At 23.1% G+C, this 27206-nt stretch overlaps 2 protein-coding genes across 13 annotated transcripts in view; one reads left to right on the top strand and one right to left on the bottom strand.

Annotated features, from left to right (window-relative positions):
• Nucleotides 1–21975, bottom strand: part of LOC107992959 (progestin and adipoQ receptor family member 4) — a 62721-nt gene extending 40746 nt beyond the window's left edge. Inside the window, exon 1 of one of the 4 annotated variants that reach the window (XM_062083290.1) lies at nt 21596–21975. The gene's annotated coding sequence lies outside the window, so the exon portion shown is untranslated. The remainder of the gene's footprint in view (nt 1–21595) is intronic. The other 3 variants (XM_062083289.1, XM_062083288.1, XM_062083287.1) reach the window with 3 other exon arrangements.
• LOC108002549 (serine/threonine-protein kinase Doa) overlaps nt 1–27206 on the top strand; it is an 81769-nt gene that overhangs the window by 30564 nt on the left and 23999 nt on the right. For all 9 annotated transcript variants that reach the window (XM_017064314.3, XM_017064298.2, XM_062083283.1 and 6 more), the window contains one exon: nt 13475–13715. In XM_017064314.3, the coding sequence (XP_016919803.1) occupies nt 13475–13715 (241 nt within the window). The remainder of the gene's footprint in view (nt 1–13474; nt 13716–27206) is intronic.

Here is a 27206-nt window from a genome sequence, read left to right as displayed (position 1 = left end):
TTTGCCATAAAACAAAATATTTTAACATTTTACATATAAAAATATGTTCATGTTACTTATAACTGAAATTTATAAAAAAGTACAAATTTTCGCCAATTATTTTTTTCGATCATCATAGCAATTTAATTAAATTTTCTTTCCGTTTTTTTTTAATGTATATTTTATTAGTAAGATTAAAGCAATTATAAAGATATATTTAGAAAAAAAGTTATTTATATGATGACTAAATACTTTTTAAAGAATTATATAATAATTATATAAGAGTTTGATGTTAATCTAAATTTTTGATTCTTACAAATTAAAATTGTAAAATTATTAATAGAAATGATATAATGATACAATTCAATATTTATTAATTTAAGAAGTTTTTATTTAAAAAATATTTATTCAATTAAAAGAAACATGATATTGTTAAATTTGTATCTTATGATTCAATAATTAAATCGAATAATATTAATTTTTAATTTAATTTGATGAAAAAGAAAAACACAAACTCAAAATTGCTTAAAACAAATTATCAAAATCCTAACAATTTTCTATAATTTTTTAAATTCAATCTATTATTATAAGAATACAAAGAAAATAAAAGAAAAAAAAATATATCAATATTTTTTTTTGTGATTTATATTCATATTAATTTCTTTCTATTCGATATTTAATTTCCATTCTAATTAGTAATAAAAAAAAAGAAGAAGAACAACAGAAAGTTAAAATCATTTAAAGTAAACATTTTCTCGAACCGTATGTCAATAGAATTAGGACTATGGAAACTTAAATATAGCAACTGTAATTGAAACAAGCATGTATTATACACACGAAGAATCATTTTTCGCACGTATAAATCATATTTTATCCCACAAGCATTAGCCATTCAAAGCAACTTTTCCATTTCAAATTATAAGAATTACAATTTTTACGAACATAAAGAATAAAAATCAAAAACCATTGCTCACTATGAATAGTAAATTTATTCTTCGATACGTCGAAGAGTGTTGTTGATTTAACATCGATACGTCGTCAACCATCACGAAACTGTTCAATTGTAATTCAGGTGATAAGACGGACGGAAGTTAAAGGATGCCGGTGCTGTACGCTGCCATATGTCACTCTTCTTGGATACAAAGGTATGATATGATCCAACAGTTGGAATATTGACAACTTCTGTCATAATGATGTATAATCGATAATTAACAATTATTTCTAAAAATATTTGATATATTGATATAATATCGACTTTTATATTTCATCTAGAGTAAATATAAATAAATTAATAAAAGCGTTTTGAATTATATTAATGTATATATACAGTTAGTATTTATGTAGATATCAGAAAATAAGAAACTTATTAACATAAATTGCTGTTTACGTTATTAAAAGAAAGTGATGAGTTCATCTAAATAAAAAGATAATTATTAACAAAATAATTTTTATCTTTTATAAAAATAAATTCTTATTTTAATTCTTTTAAATTTTTTAAATATTTAAATATTCTTGTAACATGAAAATTCATTTTTTCCTAAAAATTTAAATAAACATTTAAAATTTTATACTAAGTAATAATATAGTAATAATTTTTTTATTTTCTGATATTTTTATTTTATACTTTAATATAGTATAAAACATTTTTAATGATTTATATATTTATTTATTCCAGATATAGAATATAAAAGCTAGTAGCATTATAGTATTCGAATATTTTTGCAAATGATTATATCAATTACTTTCAAATTCTGCAAAACTTATTAATTAAAATTGAAAAAAGATATGCTATATCTGAAGAATATCTTACAGAAGAATGAACGAAATATATGAAACATATTAAATGATTTATGACTTTTTCCTTTGTATATATGTCTCATATGTAAGAAATAGCAGTTTTTTCGCGTTGCAAAAACTAAAAACTGTAAAAATTATTTAGAAGATTTATAACGATATAAGTTATAAAAAATAAGTTAGTACAATATTTTTTAATGTGGCTGTATTGAATTTTGATATTTTCGTAATGAATATACTGTGTTCTGATATGATTAAAAATGTTAATAATTAGATATTCAAATATTTTGTTTTAAATATCATATGAAATATAATATTTTATATTTGAAATATAAATGTGAATATTATATTCATATTATATTCAAGAAAATAATAAAAGCTTTAAATACAATAGAAAATAGAATTGATATAGTACGTATGTTAAATAATATAAGAAAATATGATATTTATTTTATATATTTTTATAATAAGAATTTAAATAACTTTTTTTGAATGTTAAAAACTGAAGTTAGATAAAATATAGAAAAGAAATTAAAATTTTATAAATTAATAATTTTGAAATATACTAGTAAAAAATTTTTGGGTTAACAAAAATCTTTATATAATTCATTCATCATTAAATATAGTCATTTATATAATTTTTTTTATTAAATTTTCAATGTGGAAAACCAATTAAAAATTATATGTTTTAATATAAAAATAGAATAATTTGTTTATACTAAATGATTTATCAATAATTTTAGTAGCATATAATTTTAATATGAGATAAATTGTATATAATTTTAATATGATAAATTAACATAGAACACATATATAAAATTTTTTTCAATTTTTTTATTTATCATAAATCAAATGAAATAACAAAGATAAGTAATGCATTTTTAATATGAGTCAATATAGTATAGTTAGTATAGTATAGCATAAAAAATTTAACATTGATCTTACTAATATCAGCTTGATGATGAATCATCAAGATTAACTTCGTTATGTATATATAGTAGTATGCATAGTAATATATATGATTTTGCATATATAACAAAAATGTTAGAAAAAAATATATATTATTATATATATAAATATATATATTTTTTTCATTTAGCGTTTTATTTGTTGAAAAATGAAATTTAAAAACTAAGAAAATATCAAATATAGAAAATTGTGAATTATTAATAAAATTATTTTACTTACAAAATAAATAAAAAAATGTAAATTATATTTTTTCGTTTCAAGATTTTGAAGATTCGTCGAATACATGAATATTTGATTACTTTTATTCATTTTTTATTTTTTTAAGAACAGAAATATAAAGATTTTTATTCCATATTTTTTATTTTATTCCATATTTTTATGGAATAATTTATTAATAATTCATTCAATAATTTATTAATAATTTAATCAGGAATTGGTCTATATTTTCAATTTTTTTAAACAAAGCCTAAAATGAAAAAATTTTCTTTTTTTACTTATTTATTTATTTATTTTTACATATATATGATATATATATGTATAAAATTATCTCGAACTTAGTTGTACTGTTTAACTTAAATATTAATAAATATTAATAAATATTAATTGATTGATTTTATTTATTTATTTATTTTGATTTTAAAAATTGATTCTCTAAAAAATGTTCCACAAAAATATTAACATTCTGTATACTTATGATTATATCTTATAAATGTGCAATCTTCTATTGATATCTTTATTATCCAGTATAACGTCGATAAATCATAGATAAATTGCAATTATCATTTCAAATGATGAGAAATCAGCAGTCATTCATCGAATGATAATAAAATAACAATATGAATAATTTGCAATATAAATAATTTCTGCTAGTAAAATTCTTTTAAAAAAATAAATTTTCATTTTCAATAATTTTATTTATTTCAAAATAATATGTTGTAACATCTGTGACTAAAATCATATAATAGATTTATGATTCTTAATATTTTGTATTACTTAACGTTAAAAATATTAAAAATTTTAGATATATAATTATTTAATTGAAATAACATATTTATGTTATAATTCCAAATAACATGATAATTTCAACTAATTATTTGCTGGGAAAAAATTGCTTCAATATTTGCATGACATAATAGCAGAAATAATTTGATTTTATTAATTTTTTTAACGTATATTTTTAATAATTTATGGAAATTTATTAACGTTTATAAAATTCAAAATCAAATAATTTTTTTAATTTAATATGTGTAATAAATGATTTTGTAAATTTTTTTAGGAAATATTAATTTGTTTTAATTAGTTTTTTAATTATTAAAAAATGAAAATATGATTTTATTTAAAAACAAAGTTAATTTTCATATGTTCCAAAAGAATTTCTTACAAAAGATTTAAAAATAGCAAATCATTTTTCTTGTATATTCTTTAAGTAAATAAATGTCGTTTTATTATTCTTAACTTTAGATTACAATGATGAAACGATTTTTTTATTATTTATGAAACATTGAAATAAAATGCTAGTCGATCTTGATAATTTTTTACATTTTACATTTATACGTATATTTATACGTATATATAAATAAATTTTTATAATTTATCGACTTATGACATAAAAGAAACAAAATTATAACTTTTTCTATGCAATCTTTTTATGAAATATCTTTTCACACAACAAATAATTTATAAGTTATTTGAAATAACCACGTTACGTGACTCATTTTGTATACGAGCCACGTGGAATTATTTTTCTATTTATGTAAAATCTGTTAATCTGTTAAAACAGCATTAAGCTTATTTTTGACTCCTTGTATTTATCATGGTTACGTGCCAAAAAAAATCATTATTTTCGAAATTACCAATTTAAAATTTTAAAACTTCGAAAAAATTGGATTTATTTATTAATTTATATCTAGTATTATTAAAACTAATTATGATCATTGTATATTCCATATTCTTAGAAAAAATTCTTAAAAAATTATTATTTGCAAAATTTTTTCGTTAACATATTAACCATTTTTTCGAAACTTTTCGATTTAAAGAAAGAAATTACCTTTTTCTAGAATTCTGTTTCAATAGAAATAAGTTGAAAAGAACTTCTGCAACTTGCGCCAATCGATCCAATTCACCCTTAACGTTGTCAAATCCGCCTACACGTTAACCTTGTCATATTCCCAAGTTTACGCTGGTAATTTTTTGTATGAGAAAGGACAATAAACACGCTAGACTTTCTCACGCGAAACGATTAAAAATCGCCAAAAAAATTCTAAAGAACTTATTTGCTATGAGTGTTGAATATTTTTTAAACAAAAAATATAATTATAATAATATTATAATAATTTTATAAAAATGAAATAGAATTTAAAAATTTATTTCAAATCATAATAACAAATATATCTATGGAAATTATTTATTTAAAATATAGTAAATGAAATTATTCATTAAAATAATTTTAAGAAATATTATTTGAAAATTTATTTATTGTAATAAATATTTGTAGTGAAAAATTTATTTAAAGTATAGCAAATGAAATTATTTTATTGAAATAATATCTTATATTTCTAAATTTGCTTTTTGATTATTTCAAATATTATTTTGAAATAAATATTTAATATTCAATAAAAAAAGTAAAATCTAATTAACTTAACTTAAAAACGAAAATAAATAAAAAGGTACAATAAAACAAAACAAAAACATTTGTTGCAAAAATAGATATTTTTTTATTAATACAAATGCGAATTTCAATAATCGTAATTTATAATTTCGTAAAAATAATATTTAAATATTCCGAATATATAAAATATTCATATTAAATTTGAATAATTCAAATTTCAAAAGAAAAATATTAAAATAATCACCGAAATCATCTATCACCGCTCTGTTTCAAATTCTACAATATTTAAATACAAACATCTTTATTTTTCATTTTAAACATTATCCAGATTACTCTCTGTTTCGAAGAGAATATTCGAGTATTTTTAAATCCTCATTTCAAATACTATCACATTGTCTTCCTTTATATTTTGGCACGGATGCGCGTACAGAGGGGATGAAGTGTCTGGTGGTGGGCGGCGTTGCGGGTAAAAGGGCGGTCTTTGCGCATAATCCTATGACCTCTTTAGCGCGATGGATCCTTCGAAAAGGATACACACCGAATTGCGCTATCAATTCCACCGTTCCCCCTGGTCGCCGTTTCGAAGAATTGTTGGAAGTGTTCCAACGCACGAACCCGAAGCAGAAACCGAAAGCGAGCGAACCGTATTCACAACTACTCGCCGATTCCTTATTGGCGCAGGAACGTTCTATCGCGATGCCACGCGATTCTTCCTCTTCCGTACGCTCGTCACAGAGTGATTTACATCGAGACCAACTTCCCCAACGGGTTTAGTTGTTGTGCGCGCCTCTTTGATCTCTTCTTCCTTTCGTTACGGTTTTGTTTTGCGTTGAAAGATTCGTTCGATACTTTCGTAGGATCGTGTGCGCCAATTCTTTGAAGTTCGAGAAGCGGTAATTGTTGAACGATTGCATCCGTACGCCAAGATTTGTTTGTGGTTGGTATCAGCTGATTGAACGCTAGATGGGATTGTTTGGGATGGTTTTGTATGGGAGAGTATTCTGCATTGAATGTGTATATAAGATTGAAGGAAATAGAAAGATGTTTGAAATAGATAGATAGAGATAAATGTTTTTAATTTTTTTTTTAAATAATGATTGCAGAAAGAAATAGTAATTCATATGGTTTAAATTGATTCATATTATTTTGAACGAAATAAAATAAAATAATAGATGAAGTAATGATAGAAGAAAGTAGTATAATAGTAGTCGATTAAATATTGTAGAACTGTGTCAGTTATCTAGGTGTAAGAATTGTTGGTTTTTTTCTTTTTCGTTCGCTTTACTGATTGAAAATTTTTTATAAGTGAAATAGAAAACTATGTTCATGTTTCTGAAGAAAGATCATTTTATAATATATTTCATTATATAATATATTATATTATAATATCATTACATTTATATATTAATATAATTGTAAATAAGCAAAGTAGAAACAAGTCATTTAGATATTTATTGTGTTATATTCAAATGTAAATAATAAATATTTATCTCATATAGATATCAAGTAAAATAGCATTTTCATATAAAAATATTTTAATTCCCAAGTATTTGTTTTAGGGAGAGGGCGAGAGAGAGAGAGAGAGAGAGAGAGAGAGAGAGTTAACTGAAAGGAAAGAAGGAAAAGAAAATTGTCATTGATTATTTTTTAGAAAATATTGTTAGATCGATTAAAAAAATTGTAATTTTTAATTATTTAAGAATTTATGAATTTTTAATTTTTTCTTAATTGTTGAAATTTTTTATATTGTTATCATTGTAACTTTTTTTTCACAATTAAAATTAAAAATACAAATAAATAAATATATTTCGTGATAATATATCTTATATATTTTTAAAAAAAATATAAAGTTAATAATAGAAAAATTTTTTAAAAATGTGATAGAGATTAATAAAGATTTATCGATAATAATTTATAATAATATTATTGAATTTAATTCGATAAAAATCCAAGCAATTTTTATTCAATAATTTTGTTATTGATAGATTCTTTTATCTCATATTTTTTCTTTCCTTTACGAAGAAGGTATTGTTCGGTCGAAGGCCACGATTTTGTTCGATTAAAAATCTTGACAACTTCCTTCGTGAATCATCAGTATGAATTTTCGAACCTTTTTTGTTTCATAGTGCTTTTCAATTCGACTTATTGTGTGAAAATTATGTTACTAGGAAATTTGTTTAAAAAACAAAAGATTTTATATAATCAAATTAATTGATTTCAGATTTTTTATTTTTGTAATTAATATATTTATTAGAATAATTATGAAAAAAAATAATTGTAAATAGTTAGTCTTAGTTAATCTAATAGTTTAGTTAATAGTCTTGAATTGAAAATATTATTATTTTGTTAGAAATATAATAGATATTTTTATGAAATTTTATTATTATAAAATTAATTTTATTTTAATAATTTCTATAATAATATATGAAAATGCATATTAGACTAATCTTGATTTCTAGTCAAAAATAATAAATATATTTATTTTTATTTTATCATTTGCATATAAATAAATAAATACAATATACTAAAGATACAAAGAATTTCAATAATAATATTAGATATAATATTAATATTGATATTATATTAATATAATAATAATAATATTAGATATTATATAGAATAATAGATATAAATAAAATTTATTAAAAATATTAAATAGTATTACTATCATATTTTATTATAAATAAAATAAGAAATAGAATAAATATTTGTTTATATAATAATATTTATGTTAGTATTTTAAATATTAATCCTATTATTGAAACTATAGAAAATTTCATTTTATACTCCTATTAAAATATAAGACTTTACTTTATTAGGATCACATTTCAGAAAAAAAGCAGAAGATTAAAAACTTAGAAGATTACGATGTTCTTTTAGTGTGAGAAGACTATTATGTATATATTCAACCTTTTAAAGATACTCGAAGCAAGGTTTTACAACGCAGCACGTATGTTTAACCTTGAAATTGAGATATCTTCCGTGGTCCACTCGATCAAGACGTTGCGAAATACGTCAGCGAAATACTCTTAAGTGAAATGGTCTATTTGAAGGCAGACAGCTGAAGTAGGTCAACTCGCTGTTGCTCTGACACGTTCCGTGTACATTTCGTCTACTACACGCAGGCTACGCCTGATTCTCAGTCAGATTCTCAGTCAGTTCCGTTTTAAATTAAATACGCGCTATATTTAAGCGGTTTGGAGAACCGCATCCCAACGATAAATTTAATCGTTTCATTTAATCGGTATAATCGGTCACAAAAGTATCCAGCTTTCGATCCATTTTTATTTTCGAACTATTAGACTGTTGTAGAATAATTATTGGAGAATAATATTATAAAGTAAATAGATATATATTTATAGAAAATGAATTTAATATTTGTTTTTATTAATATATAATTTTAAGTATATATAAATAGTAATTTTAAATATATATATATTTTTTATTTAATTAGTTCTGTGATATTTGTACATTATTATTTTTCTTTCATATTAGAATAATTCATGTTTGTTATATTATTTGGAATATAATTAATAACTTTTATTTTATTAGAAAAAAATTTCTTACAAATATTTTCAACATATTTATATATATAGTAAAAATATTTTGATAAAATAATCAATGATAATTATATTATATTTTTTATAATATAAAAATTTATAATATAAATAATATATAAAGTAATAATCCAAATTTTGTGAATAGAAATATTTGAAAAGAATATGAAATACAAGGAGAATTATATTGCATTCATGAATACTAATATATAAAAAAGAAAAATAAATTAATAATTAAATTGCTTATTAGATATTTTAAATTACATTATTTTAATTTTCTCTGTAATATTTTTTAAAATAACGAACTATCTCTCTATATTTTTTAAAAGAATAACATTAAATATGAAAAATATTATGATTATCACTAATTACAAAAAAGAATTAAAATAACAAAAGAATAATTTTAGCACGTTTAATAATTTATTTGCAAAATACGAGTTTATACAAATTAATTCTGTTTTTGACTTGAATTATCATGATATGAATCATCAGTATTTCACTATCCATATTAATTCTTCTTTTGCATATTTTTTATTTAAAACTCTTTAAAGTATAATAGTAGATATAATAGTATATAATTCAGGTGACTTTTTCATTGTTTCTTTTCTTGTTTTTTTTATTATTTCTTTAAATGAAAATTTAAATTATTTGTGTTTAATTTTCATTTATATATAAAACATATTAGAACTTTGTGATACACAAAAATAAAATTTTCTTAAAAAATATAAATCTTTACTCAAAGTAATTGTCTATAACATATACAACTTTGACAATCATTTATATAAATATAATTTATATATATATATTATAAATGTGTGTGCATGTACATGCGCACACACATACAATATATTGAAAATACTATAAAAAATTATTTTTTTAATAAATATAAAAAGAATTATCATATTTTTTCTTATTTATTTTAATTCTACTTTTATTTTGTAATTTTTCCCTTTGCTAATGTTTATTTAATATTTCATATGATCATTTATAACAAATTATTTATCAAATTAAAAATTGGATTAATTTGATCGGTTCATAAATGTATCAAAAGAAACTTTATAATTCAGTTTAACTGTCGACTATAAACTGTAAGCAGCAGTTGTAGTCAATATTTATCGATAAGAGCTGTATCTCATAAATAAACTTGAACTGGTTAAACCACTTCAATTCATCTTGTAACGACTACGATTCATTTTATAAGACAAGATGGTCGTGATAAATCGAACAGTTTTATTCAGATCGAGATAACTTCAAAATCTCTTGTAAATTACGACCAAAAGTAATTCAGGTTGCTTTATCAGTTTCTTTATTCCGATATAGATCTGGACAAAATTTATTTACTTGGATACAATTAAAAAAATTTTAAAAAATAAATTTAAAATTTAATTATTTCAAGGAATAACGTTTATTTCTTAATTGAAAATTAAAAATTTAGAATAATTATTATACAATAAATGTAATAATAATAATATCACTAAACAATTAATAAATAGTAATATAAAATAGTAATATAAGCATTGCATATTAAGAAACGAATTATTTTCATCAAAATCAAATAACAAATAAACTTTTTCGTATGAAAAATTTATTATTTTAAAAATATATTATTTTTTAAATCTGTTCTAATATTCTTCATGTTTATTTTAATTTTAACTTTGAAGATTATTAGAAACCCTCTAATTATTTCGTGCAAATGTGTGTCAGAAAATCACCTTTCTCTTTTTTTTTTATCATCAAACTATAAGTGTGGTAGAGTGAAAGCAAGATTATTTTCAATAATTATAACAGAGTTTCTAATTTCAAATTGCATGAAAAACTAAAGCTAATATTCAAAAGATATGTATAAATATCAGTTAAATGTTCTGTTAATATTTTAATTGCTTGTAATATGATGGAAATTTCACTTTCATCTTAATGCTTTTAAGAATTAAAATAAAAACGGAGAAAGGAAAATAAGATCAGGACTAAATAAAAATCATATAATTTTTTAGCTAAGTATTTTTATTCTCAGAATTGTAATTTTGTCATTAATATTGCTTTTTGTAATTAATTTAATCTACGTTTATTGTGAAATTAATTTTTTACTTGTTATAACAAATAATTTTATGTAATTGAATTATATTTCATAAATCCTTTTTCTCACAAGCTATGCCAAATTATTCTTATTTATAATTTCATTAAATCGTACTATATAAATATGAAATATAAATTTAAAAATATAAAGAGGAGATAAGAAAGTTGAACTGAAATTAAAATCAAAATTTTATTTTTTTGATATGAATTGCTTTGTTTCATTAATAGATTCTTTCATTTTATTTTTTCATGCTTCAAAAACTATCATAAATAATTTTCCTGTATAAAGAAACACATTTAAAACTACCGAAAAAATAAACAATTTTTTAAAAAGCTAAATTTAAATACGCGAACATAAAATGTCGAAAAAAATACAACATGAATTCTTTATATCCTAAATTATATCATTTTTGTTTTTCATGTCTATTTTTATAAAAAAATTTCATCATCATGAATATATTTTTTCAATGATTTTATTATTGAATATTATTAAATATTATATTAGAAATATATTATAAAAGAAATATATTATTTTAGATATATATTATAAAAAATATATTTTCAAAGTGTTTTCTTTATTATAAATTCTTTTTTAATGTGAATATGACAGAGACAAAAATATTCTGACTTTATTATTCTGTTTATAAAAATATAATAAAATCAGATGCAATATTTTTCAATTGATTTTTATTTATTATTGTTTGAAAATATGATTGTATTCGAATACTTAAATAAATAATATTGTGACTTTAGATTCTTTTGAATTTTATAATGTAATTTGTAATTCAAATTTTGAATTATTTTTTAAAAATTATTATTTATAAAAATATTTTTCTTTTTTTTAATTTTTTTGTTTTTTTATTTATTTAAATATTAAATATAAAATAAGAAATAAATAATAAATAAATTTTTATAAAATTATTTCTTTGCTATATATATATATATAGAATTTTAAATTTATTTAGTATATAAAAAATAAACGAAAAATTTATAAAATATTATAAAAAGAAATGTATAAAAGAAAATAAAAATATAATCATCAAATTTATCACATATAAAAACGATGATTATAAAAAAAGAAAAATAATAAAGAAATAATTTATTATAAGAATAAATATACAAATAGCAATATAATATTATAATAAAATCAATGTTCTGAACTTCAATTAAGTCGATAATCCGAAGGTCATGCACTCTCCTTGTAAATATATATAGTAACTGGGAATGCATAATAAAATAAAATGAATGCTATAAATCTCTTTTATATATAATTACATTATATATAAAAATTATATTTTTCATATTTTTAATATACATTCTATGAATATTATTTTATGTAAAAGAATAATTTAAAAAATTTTATATTCCATTTAATATTCTTTCTTAGTCGAGATTCATTCGAATTTCACTTTTAAAAATACATAATTTAAAACATGGGAAGTACAGCTAATTTAAAAGTGAAAAAAATAAATCAAAAATATAAAATTTTTGCAATTTTTTTATTTTCAAATAAATCAAGTTTGAAAAATTTTCAAATACAAACAAAATTGGCAAATTTGATTGATATGACTTATCGATAGAGGATAATTAAAAATTAATAGCTAATAATTAATTAAAAACTAGTTTTGAAATGATCGAATTTTAAAATTTTAAAAATTTAAAAATTCGTTAATTATTACGATCTTTTTTATATTTTGAATCTCGATATTCTTAAAAACAAGCAACTAAAGCAGTAAAATTATTTATTTTACATTTTTCGTTTATTTTCATATAGAATAATCAATCTATCAATATTTAATTCAATGCAATCAAATATAATTTAATTTTATTCGAAAAATTTTCAAACTTAATTCATTCAAAAACGAAACCCCAAATAAAAAGAAACATTATTTGTATATTTTTACATAGAATTAGTTAATCTATTATCTTATATTTTTCACGAGAAAATGACAAAAAAACCATGATTATTAGTTTTATTATTATTATTTCCACTACCTGATATCCTTATATTATATTTCACAATTGATCGAAACAATCGAATCATGTGAGAAAGAAAATAAATGAACATATCGAGTTCAACTATAATAAAACGATAATGAGTTCGAAGTAATAAAATGTAAGCATTAATTATTGACAAAATGTAATAATTTAAAAGAATCCTATTACTATATGTACTCAGACGAAGCAAACAGAAATTCTTGTTCTGCTATTTCGTTTGCCATCTTCTCGTAAAGATGAAATATACTTCCCCTATATTTCAAACATCCTGTATAAATACAGAGAAAAAAACTAAAGATCGTTTAAAAACTCTCATCTCTCTCAATCTTTATACATTCCATCTTGCCATTATCATTATTAGCCATCGCATTAATCGCTTCCTCCAATTTCTACTCATCTACCAATTGCAAATTACTTATCTCCAATCGACCAATTAAACGACGACGCACACAAACAACCATATCTCATCAACGACCGCGATAAATCTAAATTTCAGCGGCGAACGCGTGCTGAGATCGCGTCAGCACGACCGCGGAACCAGCCAGGAAAGGCGTTACAAACGGAGCCATCGCCGATCGCCGAGCAGCGGCCGACAACACGGTGGTCATCGCGATCGCGATCGTGATCGTCTGGCGCATCCCACTTCCTCTAGACGTGCAAGGATCTATCGCCATCATGCCTCGTCGTCGACCAGCCAGGACCGGCATAGGCATCGCTCGCCATCCTCAAGAAGTCAGGTGAGTCGAATGGTGTCGACAACCGATGTCTAAGTACGTCGTTTGCATTCTCGATGATGCATCTTATTTCATTCAGTATATTGTTTGATATGACACATATTTTTAATAGACGTGTGATCGTGACATATATATATATATATACACGTTATATGTATATATATTTATATATATATACATATAAATAATATATATATATATATACGCGAACGACTCGGGCTAGGTATTGAAGAGAAAACTCTTTGGCTCCTCGTGTGTTTTGCATCCCCTGATACCCTTTATTCCTTATATATTGAGAGTATCGTGCATAGTGGCAGATACTGTGGTACTCTTTCGATTGATTTGACATTTGGAAAGTTTGAGGAGATATTATTGTTTATTATATGTTTTCATTTTGTATTAGTTTAAGAGACGATTTTTTATATTTTTAAATATTCTTTATCACTTTCAATTTTTGATTTAATCGTTTGAAAAAATTTATAGTGTTAAATATTAGTATGATACATTTTAAATATTCTTTTTATTTTTAAAATGTTGTTATTTTTAATAATTTAGTTTTCGTTTTATATTTATTAGACTTTATACTTTATTATCGATTTTTTTTAATAGTATTTCTTATAATCTGAATTAATTTGAAATTTTTTTTGCACTTAAAAGGTGATTATTATTCGCCATTTCATACAAGGATTCAGAAAATTAACAGATCTGTTGCAAATTTATTTTTTATACTATTTAGGATCTTAGATCTAGAAATTACAAAACTTCCTTATTTAAAATTTTATAGCAATTATATACGTATATAATTTAGCATGTTTCAAAATTTCTTTTTTTGTAAAATTATAACATATCTTACAAAAAATCTTTATAAAACTTAAACTTCATTCAAGGTTATACAGAATACTGGATTACAATACAGAAATACTGGATTAAAATATTACGTGGAACTTATTTCTATAGCTTCGAAAGCTTTCATCATCCTCGTAGTAAATATACTTAAAGTAACTATATTCCCTAGAGTGAAAAAGTTTCCAAGTGCAAATCCTTATAAAATTTATATCGAAGTTATAACGAAATATGATAGTGATATTATATTAATATATAATGAAGAATTTATTTCTATATTTCTATATAGTTTCAAAACCTTCTATATTTTAAAAATTTATTTCTATATTAGTTTTATCCTTGTATATTAGTTTCATCAAACTAAATTTTCTAGAGTGAAAATCTATTCCAAGCGCAAATCTTGATAAAATTCACATTGTTATAATATAATATATAATTTATTTTTATTATATTAATTTTGAAAGCTTTTGTCATCTTCGAAGCGAATGTTCGAATAATTAAATTCTAGAATGAAAAAATTCAAAAGATAAAGAATTAAAAATGATAATTAATGCTATAATTAATGCTGATAATTTGATTTTAAATGTTCTCTGCAGTATTTTTGATAATTATTATCTTCTATAGTTAGTAACTAACAAGAATAAAAAGTTTAAAAGTATAAGCAATGATAAATGACAGCAATGATACGTTATAGACAACATGCAACGAATAAAAAGTTCCCTCGTAAAAACATGCACGGACTTATAGATATCGTCTGCAGATAATTTGCATAAATTGTTTGTATTGTATGCGAAATACTATATCGTGTGTCGCATATTATAATATATTTATTATATGTCTATATCTACGATTCTATGGATTCTTTACAGATATCCAAGAATATTTTATGAACACATGTCTATGAAAATGGATTCAGATTTACAGATATTGTCTGCTGACATGATTTCTGAATATATGTCCTTCATGAGTCATTTGATATTCATTAAGTTTAACCTTCAACTAGTGACATGACGTCAAAATGATACACTATACAATGAGATGATTAAATATTTATTTCAATTTTTATTATTTTATATTTGTTAATTTTATTGTTCATAATTTAATAAAAATTATAAAATATTGAAAAAAACGTGTAACTTTTCATTGTTTCAATTGTTTTTTCAATCTAATTTGTTTTAAAATTGCGTGAAGATTGTAAATATAAACTATTGCGAGGATTGAACTATTTTTATTATATATTATTTTAGAATATTTGTTTTTATTTTTTTTTTAATTATTTAAATTTGATATTTATTTTTATTGCATTGTTATGTTTATAAAAAATAATTATAACAATTTCAAAATAATTGGTTAATAAACAACACATTTTTATTTCCAATATTAATAAAACAATTATTATATATATAGTCAATATATAATCAATAAATAAGGAAATATTTATCAATTTCGAGATATATCAAATTAATCATGTCATTAGTTGAAGATTAAATATGGTAATTGTTAAAACAGATTTTAAGTTTATATTTTTTATATAAGTAAATATTTTTTATATTTTTATATTTTTTTAAAATTATATTTTAAATACAATTATGACAAATGAATTTAGTCATAATAGTAAATAAAAAAATGAATAAGTTTTTTTATCAATGAATTTTTTTTTATTTTTTATATTATTTTTTCTTTTATCATTTGTATATTATTTTCATATTTTTATTTTTATATTTCTTTGAATAAAATTTAATTATTTATGAATAATTAAAGTACAAAATATAACTTTATTCTATAGTTATATATATAACTATATTTTATATATAATCAATATCATTCATTATATTTTTTTATTTAGGAACGTGTCTGTAGAGAATTGTTTGTAAGTCTGATCGAAATTTAATATTTGAATTAATTTTCGTACTTAAATACACGAATATTATTACTTTATAAATATTAATTATAAATAATTTTAATTATTGTAACATGACAGCTATAATATAAATATAATTTATTATAATTATTGTGAGATTTTAATGATTCTTATCCAATTTTATAAGATTTCATGATATAATTTGATTAGATATAGATATTCTGATATTGATTAGATATAATTATTCTGATATTGTTTAGATATAGTTAATTTTTTTACGAAATAATAGATAATTATATAATAAATAAATTTGTTAAAAGATTAAAAATTAAATTGTATTATATTAATATTCATTAATTAATATTTCTTAAAAACATATTTATTATAAATAAATTAATAATTTATTTATAAAAAAATTCTTTTGAAAAATTGAAATAGAATAGTTTTTATTAAAATATAGACATGAAATAAATAAATACCGTATAAAATATAATAAAATTCTGCAAGAATATAATAATTTCTCTAAAACAAAGTAGCTGATATTCACTTTAATATTATTTGATCAAATCTATTCATATTTTAACTTGTACGATTAGTCGAACATCAAGTATTTTTTCCCATTACCCTTTCGCAAATTTTCAAACTATCATAACTTGAACAATATTCATTATTTATTTATATATTTACACTACTGTTTTTTAAATTAAAAAATATGGAAAATGTTTTATATAAAAATTGTTTGATTTTATCACGGAAATTTAATAAATTTTCTTTCTTATTTAAAAAAATTTGAATATCAATATAATTTTCAATATATTTTTAAATAGAAATATATATTTATATCAATTGTTGTATTTTTGAGACAAATTTAATATTATATATAACGACTATTTTTGACCAATAAAATATCTTTAATTTTTTTGATTTATCATTAACTCATCGCGTGATATATTTGCTTTCTAACCTATATAAATATGTGTGATATTTATTTTTTTATTATTCTTATTTATTTTTATTAGAAATATTAGGCAATTGCAATACATTGTTTTTATTTTTAAATTTTATTTTCGATCGATAAAAATTATATATATCTATTTTTAGATTATAAACAATTAAATATCAAAGTTGATATTTATTACCAGTATTTATAAGCATAATCACGATATTAATTAAAAATAATCGTTATACGCATTGCTTGAATTTTACCTTGAAAATCATAGCTAGCAATAATAAAACTGTATAATTCCATCTAAAAAAAATCTGAATATCAAACAATTTTCATATGAAAAGATTTTTCATATTTCCAGTTTCCAAGAAAAATTCAGGAAAACATACTATAGATTGTATGAATCATCCGTCTCTCCATCCCTATAACATCCCTCCTCTTTCCCTCCTGCCATTTCTGTGAAGCAAGGATATCCGTGTTTTCCCTCGCGCGTCTCGTTCGATAGACCGCCGAACGGATATAAATACGTCATCACGAGCAAAGAGAAACGGATCGATCGAAAAAGACAGCAAAGAAGAACGGAATGAAACAGAAATAAGAAGAACAAGAAGAAGAAAATGACACGTAGGAAGAGATCAAGAAGAAGAAGAAAAGAAAAGAGAAACAGCGAGAATCGGTACGCGAGGCACACAGGAAGGAACCAACCTCTCTGGAGAAGGCCGCGATGCAACTAGCGCGAGCACGCGTGTACCCGGAGCAAATGCCGATGATTCTTCTTTCTTAGCCAGCGTCGGCTATTTTCGACCGGCGACTATTTTCGAGGGGGACTCGTCACGCGGTTTCGCCGCGGTTTTAGTGCGAGTTTGCGCCAGATGGCCAGCGCAACGCCGTCGTCCTCCGCATCTTTGTCGGGAAACGCGGCGGCAGAGAAGCCGGTTCGCCGGAATCTGAGACCCGCGCACGGCCAAGCAATTCTTCATCCTATATTCGTCTCGGTTCCGAACCAAATTCGACCGCGAAAATCTCTGATCGAACGAACGAGGGAGACGATTCTGTTCTGGAATGGTCTAGACTCGACCAAGGATCTCACTGATCACAGTGTGAAGTGTGTACAACTATTGTAGTTGTCCCTGGATTAATTCGTAGCCTTTGGCTTCTGGTAATATCGATGATTCTGAAGAGATTTGAATGGTCTAAATTTAATGGAAGGATCTCGTTGATTTGGTGATACTAAAAGTGTGCACAACTATTGGAATACGTATTTGGAATAATTACGTTGGAAACAGATATATGGAAGAAGAAACAGATTCTGGTAATATTGATGATTTATAGTCTCATCTGAGTGTTATGTAAAGTGTGTATAACTATTGGAATAATTCGTATCTTGAAAATAGATAGAAGAATCTTGGTAATAATGATCCAGAAATCTGAATAACTTAGATTTAATATATTAAAGGATCTTATTCTTCACTTCTGTTAAAGAAGTGTATAATAAAGTATAACTGCTTAAGTATATTTTATATTTGGGATAATTTATACTTTGGAAATAATCAAATATTAATGTCATCGAGATATCGATAATCCAGAGATCTGAAGAGTTTTAGATCTAGAAGAATTTTCACGAAAGATCTTAATTTTCTGATTCAGTGATATGTATACATCTACTTGAATGTTATATACTTAGAAACAGGTGGAATAAATCAAAACTATTGGTATCATCGATCTTCCAATCAGAGATTTAATTAATCTAGACTTGAGGAAGAATCGAAATATGTATTAGAATACTCCGAATAATTCGCATATCCAAGAAGCAGATAGATAGGACCGAAAGTGCCAATAATTACTGGAATATCTGAAATAATTCATATACCTATCCTGAACACATATAGATAAAATCTAAATTGTGTACTATTGAAATACGTCGTATATCTGAAATACCTATCTAGAAATAGATAGATAGAATCTAAAATATATATTCATTTAATACGTTGTATATCTGAAGCAATTCGTATCTAAACAAAACTTAACATACATAAGAATCAATAATAATCCTAAACTGTGTACACTTGGTACAATAATTTGTATAGTTATCTTGAGAACATCTGTTTTGATAAACAGAACATCTTACCAGCAGAAGATAACACTTTTCGTGCCAGTTACGCATCGTCGATTAAGGTAACCCAAGAAACGTCCCAACAGTTGACCCAGAATCGATCAGAGAACCTGGATTTAGAAATTCTTACGCGTTGCTCTTGGCAAGATGCATCCGTGAGAGCGGTACAAGAATCGCGTAATCGTTAAGAACGTACGACCCAAATAGACACGACACGGTTGTCACCCTGGATCATCCTGGAGGCTGGTGCTTGCGTGGCGGCGGCGGCGGCGGCCTGGCCGATGGTGGACCACCCTCGGCTTCGTCCTCGTCGTCGTCGACGATGCTCTCTCAACAGGAGGTGAACTTGTTGATTCCTGGAAACCAGGTGTCCTGGTGGCCCAGACAGGGATGGGAAGCTTGGGTGCAACGTGGCAATAATCAACCTAGCAGGGAACTGGACGTGAAACTCGACGTCACGCCCGAGTCTAATGGCACATCGATTTCAGAGGTAGCGAATGAAACGAAATATTTAGATGAGCGTAAATAGCTAAATCTTGGTGGATCGTCCAAGTGTACGACGATTGACAACGATGCAAAAGTGTTAATTAAGAGGGATCTTCGATTTTTCTTTTCGATTGTTTCATCAGTTCAACTTCTTTCGATTATGGTGAAATAGCTTGAGGATAAATTTTTTATTTGGTACGTTTATATTCACGTTCGACAAGGCTTATCTATTTAACACATTACCTTGTTAGTCATAAATAATTGACAAAACTTTTTGGGACGTAGTAGATTAAAAATTATTTTATACACATTTTTAATAGTTTAATATGAATGGTAGAATATTATAGAATATTAATAATTTTTTAATTTTTGAAAAATTGAGATATGGAAATTTCATAACTTAATATTTAATTAATTTATTTTTTATCATTTTACATGAACTTGATTATATAATTGAAATAATTAAAACTTCTTTAATTTAAAAATTTATCTTTTAAAAACAAACAAAATTAGTCTTAGTTCTTGTAACGTGTAAGTATATAGTGATTTTGTCAAATGTGGACTTAACAGTGCTGCCGCCTCAACACGTGGCGATAATTACTGTTTTGGTATTGTAGCGGTTTGTAGATGAGAAAGCTGACATGGCTATCTGTCGTAGATTCGATAGATAACCGAATTACCAGTGTCAGGTGGCGACACTAACGGCTTTTAAATGCACTGTGAGAGAATCATCAATATAATAATTATTCAATAATTTCATGTTTAGACAAAATTGAAACCAGCATAAACAGAAAATCAGTGACATTAATTATTATTTGTTATTATTTATCATTCAACTGGTATAAATCTTTAATATATTCACCAAGAAAATATTAATAAGATCATAATATGCAGTATCATCTATTCCTAATTTTATAGCTAAATTATCAATACACCCACAAACTCTGACTAATATTGATAGTGAACCTCTGATGTTGTATGAAAATTATAAAAATAATATTAAATTACAATATTAAATTATTATAATATTATAATATTAAATAATATAATAATCTAGCACAAGTATCTTATCGACGTAATTTTTAATGTATATACTACTTGTTAATAATAATATTCCAATAGTGAAGTTTCGAAGAGACGTCGATATTTTTCACTTTCTTTCATAATTATAAGTGTGTAATGATAATTCATCGATTTCATTAATAATGATAATTTCTTATCATTATTAATGATAACTATCATTCTCGACAAATAACATACATCAAGTGCTAAATTAATAATGCTTCATCAATGATAGTAAACATGTTACATTCGATATAGAATGATTTGTTAATGATTAATCATTAGCATATACTCAAAGCGTGTGATCATATTTGTCATTTTCTAACAAATAGTAACATGAGAATTAGAATCAGTAGTAATATGCTACTAACCTTTTTGATGAAAACAAACACGTTAAGCTAAATTTTCGACTAATGTAGCTTAATTTTGCAATTGAACAGGAACCAATGAATCTTAGTCAGAAAAATTATTATTGAATATAATTTTTCCTTAATTTGATTTAAATCTTGCACGATAAAGATTATTGGCTCAATTTAATTCTTTCATTTGACGAATATCAGGATGAAACTTACCTAAGTTAGAAGCAAATCTAACAGGCGAATCGCCTACGCGTATACTTGTTTCCGTTGGCCCTTTGCCACAGCAGCAGCTACTGTGGTGACACGAAATGAACTAGCTCGGCAAGCGAGTAAGCATTAGTTAACCGGCCACTCGCTTTAACATTTAAACGCTCCACACGACGACTAGCACGCTCAAGCCAGCCCGGTCTACTCTTACAAGACGATCGTGGCGCACGCGTTTCACGCTTCTTGGTTATATTTGGCAACCTCGTACTAGCGACCACGATAAACACGCATGCGACGTGTAGGGATATGTGATTGGAGATCGCGATGGAAGCTGATTACCGATGGGATCAAGTATCTTGCAAATAGATTCGAATTTTGATTGAATTCGTATTCATTGTAATTTTGAAAAATAAAACTTTTATATATTATTATTAATTGGTTCTCTATTAATACATTGATTTTATTAATTGGGATTATTGATTGGGATTCTTACAAGATATCAATTATGTGGATTATTATTGGAGAATCGATTTTGGAAACTAAAATAAATATAAAAGTGTACTAAAATGTCGGTTGAGTTGTAAGCAATTGAAGTACGTTAAATGAAATGGAATAGAAATAGAATGAGACTGTCTCTGTTATATTGCAATTGCATTTTATTTTTTCTTTTTATTTCATTTAATGCAAATTTCAATTGTTTATAACTTTTAATAAATAAGCTTTAATCGATATTTTTGTATATCAACTTTTTTGTTTATTTAGGTGTTGTTCTCTAGAATTGATAACTCTAAAGATGTTTCATGAACATGTTAATCTCGAGAGATATGTTCTGTAGAACACATAGAATATAGAAGTGAAAAAATTGAAATTAAATAAATAATAATTTATTATACAGAATAACTTACACGTTATTTCGCATTAAATCTATGTAGCACTCTAGTGTCCTTCATGACGAACATTGCTTAGTAATTTAACAAAATTTTTTTTGTTAAATTATCAAAGATTAAGTAGCAATCAAAGTTCTCTTTAAATGATAATAGAAAATATATAAAAAATAAAAAAAATAATGAAATATAATCTAATCACTTAAGATTAAGTTTGATATTATCTTCTGAGTGGTGATTTAATTTCTTCAGAATTTAATAATATTATACATTTAATAATATCTTTTTGTTTTTTCCTTATTAATTATCTCTTTTCATTTCTATATTTATTTTTTAAATTTTTCTTAAACCCATTATATAGGGGCTATTTTCAGTTTGACTTTATGAAATTTCTAATCTAATACTATTTATTCACATATTAGAAACTTATAAAAATATAATTATTGATTTAGATTCATAAATATTATATTGAACTTGATCCCATTCTTAAAGATGATATTGGCTTCTTTTTTCTTTATCTCTTTTTGCAATTTCATTTTGAATATTTTAAATCATGTCGTTAATGATCATAATGATTTTGATTATTCTTTTATGATTATACATTTAAGTAAATTTTATTTGGCTTTTGTTTAAATCTTTGCGACTTAACATTTTATTTTATTCTTTCTTAGTTTTAATAAATTAAATTACGATTATAATTATTGTAATAAAATTATAAATACCTTTTGAAATAGCTTTGAAAAATAAGAAATTAAGCAGAATTGAATTCGAAAAAAATGTTAAATTGTGATTGGAAATGTAAAAAGAGTTCTTAGTAAATATCCAGAAATTAGATATTCTAAAATAAAACATTCCATTTTATTATTATCTTATCATAAATTTTTTAGATATTTATATAAAATTCAATATTATGGTAATATACGAAATGATTATTAATTTTCATCATAAAGTAAATTAATATAAAATTAATTAAAATTATTATTAATTAATTAAGAGGATAAATTCAATTCGACATCCAATCGAGAAATGAGTTGAACAAAGACCATTGAAATCCATTTTCATTTCTCCTCATAAAATATAATAAAAAAAATTGTAAAATTTAAAAATATTTCAACTTTCAAATTAAATAATATAAATATATAAAATATTGAATAGAAATATTAAAAAAAAATCATCGAATAAATCATAAAATAAATCTCGAATCATAATTCATAAAATTATTTGCTACATAAATAAATGAATAAATTTATATAAATCTTTATTTGTTATATTTTCTTTTCTAATTATTCTTTTTCATTTATTCTTTCTTCAATCGTATCGAATAAATTGTATAGAAAGAGCACATGGTGTGTCGTTTGTTCTGTATCGAACAAGCAGTATAGAAAGAGAATCATCGATTGTGTAAGAGAAGTAGTATGAACCTACAAATAGTACGCCATTCTTGCAATGTAACAAAGTATCACAGTATAGGACAAATAAAATGTTTCATCGATTGTCTTTCGAAACAAAGGATGTAAATGGTGCGTCATTGGTTGTATCGAATAAGTAGAATATACTTCGATATACTTTCCGATAAAACTAGCATAGAATGCATGTAATGCGTCATCAGTTTTAAATTAATCAGAATATCAGTTTTAAATTAATCAGAATATACAGACTAATTTTATTTGATGTTTTAACAACAATATAAAACTGCGTTTATTATACATATTATTTTTTCGAAAAAAACTGTTATTTTTTATCAACTAAATAAATATTGAGCTTCGAAGTTCGATGATAAAAAAGTAAAAGAATCCTATTTTGGAATAAATAATGTAAAATATTTTAAATCGTAATAATCTCATATCAAAATATTAAATTCTAAGTTTAATTTAAAAACATATTTACAAGATGAATAAAAGAAAAAGGCAAGTAACAATAATTTTTTTTAATAATTTGAAAATTACAAATTTTGAGTTGTTTCATTACTATAAAATATAAGAGTCATGTGTTTCAAGCCAAAGAATCATTTTATTTTAATAAACAAAAATTCAATATAGAAATTAGATGAAATTTTTTAAAAAAAACTTGATTTATAGAAAGTGAATTAATATTTTTCTAATTATTGGAAAGTATAAAAAAAAGAATATTCATGTTATTTTTCTTCACATTTGAAATAATTTTAATAATTTAAAAAAAAGAAATACTTATAAATCATCAGTTATTGAAAAGTTGTAACATAATTGCTTGTATCAAATTGTAGAGACATCGATGATAAAAGACTGGACAATGTGACAAATCGAAATAAAATAAATTTATATTTCGACTTTACATATTTTATTATTTTGTTTAGTTTTTCATATTAGAAGAAAAGAAAATGAATAAAATTCTAATTTTATAAATGTTTAACTTATATATATAGAAAATGTTAATTTATTCATGGAAGATATATCATTGATTTCAGAGGCCAAAACAAATAAAAGTTGATATACAAAAATATGGTTTGAGGTTTATTTATTGAGGTACACTAACAAAATTATAAGACATAAAAATTACTGGCAAAAGGAATTTATATTATATATAATTTATAACTATCGTAAACAAATATACATATAATTTGAAATATTTTATTTTTAATTTTTTTATATTAATATCTTTAATATCTTGATTTTAGTATTTTGATTAAAGTATTTTGATCATTTGATTTGACAAGCATTTGTATAATTAATTTATTTACATAACTTTAAACAACTCCAAAACAAAAAAATTATATTTTTTAATTAGAATATTAACAACTTTTGTATCTTTTTTAATTTTTAACGAAATTAGTTTTATCAAAAATATTCAGAAAATATATTAACACAATATATACTGTAACATAACAATTCTATGCAAAATGGATATTCATACTTATACGATACGCACAAATATTTTTTTTTTTTTTTTGACAACATTATTTGTTAATTGACGCAATCAATTTTAATGTAATATTTTCCCACGAATTTTTCGAGTTTAAATCACCATCTTTTAGTCATCGTCTTCCTCCGGAAATGATCGATGATGCACGAGGAAGGGTTCCCACTGATGCCAGGAAAGTTCCGCATGAAATGTGATCTCGTGGGCGAGATTCGAAACTGCGTTATTTTCTAACGAGATGCGTATTTATACCATGATTTTGTAGATAGTTTTGGGAATCTCGTGACATCAATATCATCAAATCTACGACCTTGAAGACAAAGACACTCGAACTTTATTAATAGTTTGCAAACTCTTCCACTGATCATGAACGGACGCATTTCAAATATATGAGATTGTTCCAATTTTTATAGAAGAATTTTATCTAATTAATAACGTGTATGCTCTATTATACTTTCACACTTCACTTTCGTATTCACTTTTCAATTGTCTGGAAATTTTAATTGTTGTCAATTATCTCGATGTGTAATTAATTCTAATTATTTTATGCTTATAATTGTTTATTTTGTTCTGGTTGTTAAAATCTTTGCACGTTAGTTACTGTTAGTTTTACTTTATTACATACAATGAGGGATAAAAGTAACCTATAAAAAAATATCATTTAAAACATAATAACTTTTTTAAAATTGGAGCAAAAGATTTGAATTTATTTGATATATTAGAAGAATTAGATATACAAGTAAATAATTTTTTAAAATTGTTATTGTTTGAAATTGTGAAGAAAAAAAATAAAGATCTTGATTTTTTCAGCTTTTATCTATGTAATAAAAATTTAAAATATTGTAAATCTAATTATATATATGTAAAATTTCATCAAAATAATTGTTTGTTGATAAAAGGCTAAAAAAATTGATTTTAATAAAGTTCTAGATATATGTCTAGAAAAACTTATCAAAAAGTTCTAGACAATTTATTTTGATCTACAAAAAAAAACATATTATAAATTTTAATTATAAATTTAGATTAAAAAACTAAAAATCATGGCCTTTACTTTTTTCTTTCACAATTCCAATAGCAATTTTTACAAACTTTTTTTTACACAATATAATAAACTATAATTTTTCTAATGTTTCAAAAAATTGAAATCGTTTGATTCAATTTTTAAAAAAATTATTTCATTTTAATGAATATATGAATACTTTTGTCCTTCGTTGTATGATTGTACAGATTTTCATTCTTATCAAATCATTAATAATAACAATAACAATACACTTTAAAATACGAAAAAGTAAATTATAATTGCAATATATATATGTATATTTAATCCATTGAACAAATAAGTAAAATAATTTAAATATCATTTTTCTATCAAGATTATAATAATAGATAATCCATTTCACAACTCTAGTCTGTGATATAAATTTTAAAAAAAATTCTAAATTTAAAAAAGAAATATATAATTTATCCTAATTAATTTTTTCTTCAAATTCTATAAATTTATATGATTTACGAAAAAGATTGATATTAAACATACATTTAGATGTTTAGATAATGACATTAAAAAAACATTATTATTGTTATATATCAATAAGTTAATATCATATTCAACTATGAATCATATTTAAATATATATTCAGCAAATATCTGACTTATAGACTAGTATATCGTTAAGTCGAACACACCAAAGTATATATTGTATGTAAACATTATATATTTATAACAGAAAAAGGTTAGTCTCTTGACAGGAAACATTCTGTTTAGGTAGCAAAAGGTTTAGATAATAGAACATTCAGATGTAAAATATTCGTATATACGCGAAGCACTATTGCATATTTTAA

Source organism: Apis cerana, linkage group LG12, assembly GCF_029169275.1.
Source record: "Apis cerana isolate GH-2021 linkage group LG12, AcerK_1.0, whole genome shotgun sequence".
Classification (NCBI taxonomy): domain Eukaryota; kingdom Metazoa; phylum Arthropoda; class Insecta; order Hymenoptera; family Apidae; genus Apis; species Apis cerana.
The sequence above is the reverse complement of the archived record's forward strand: the minus strand, read 5'-3'. Positions and strand labels throughout refer to the sequence as shown.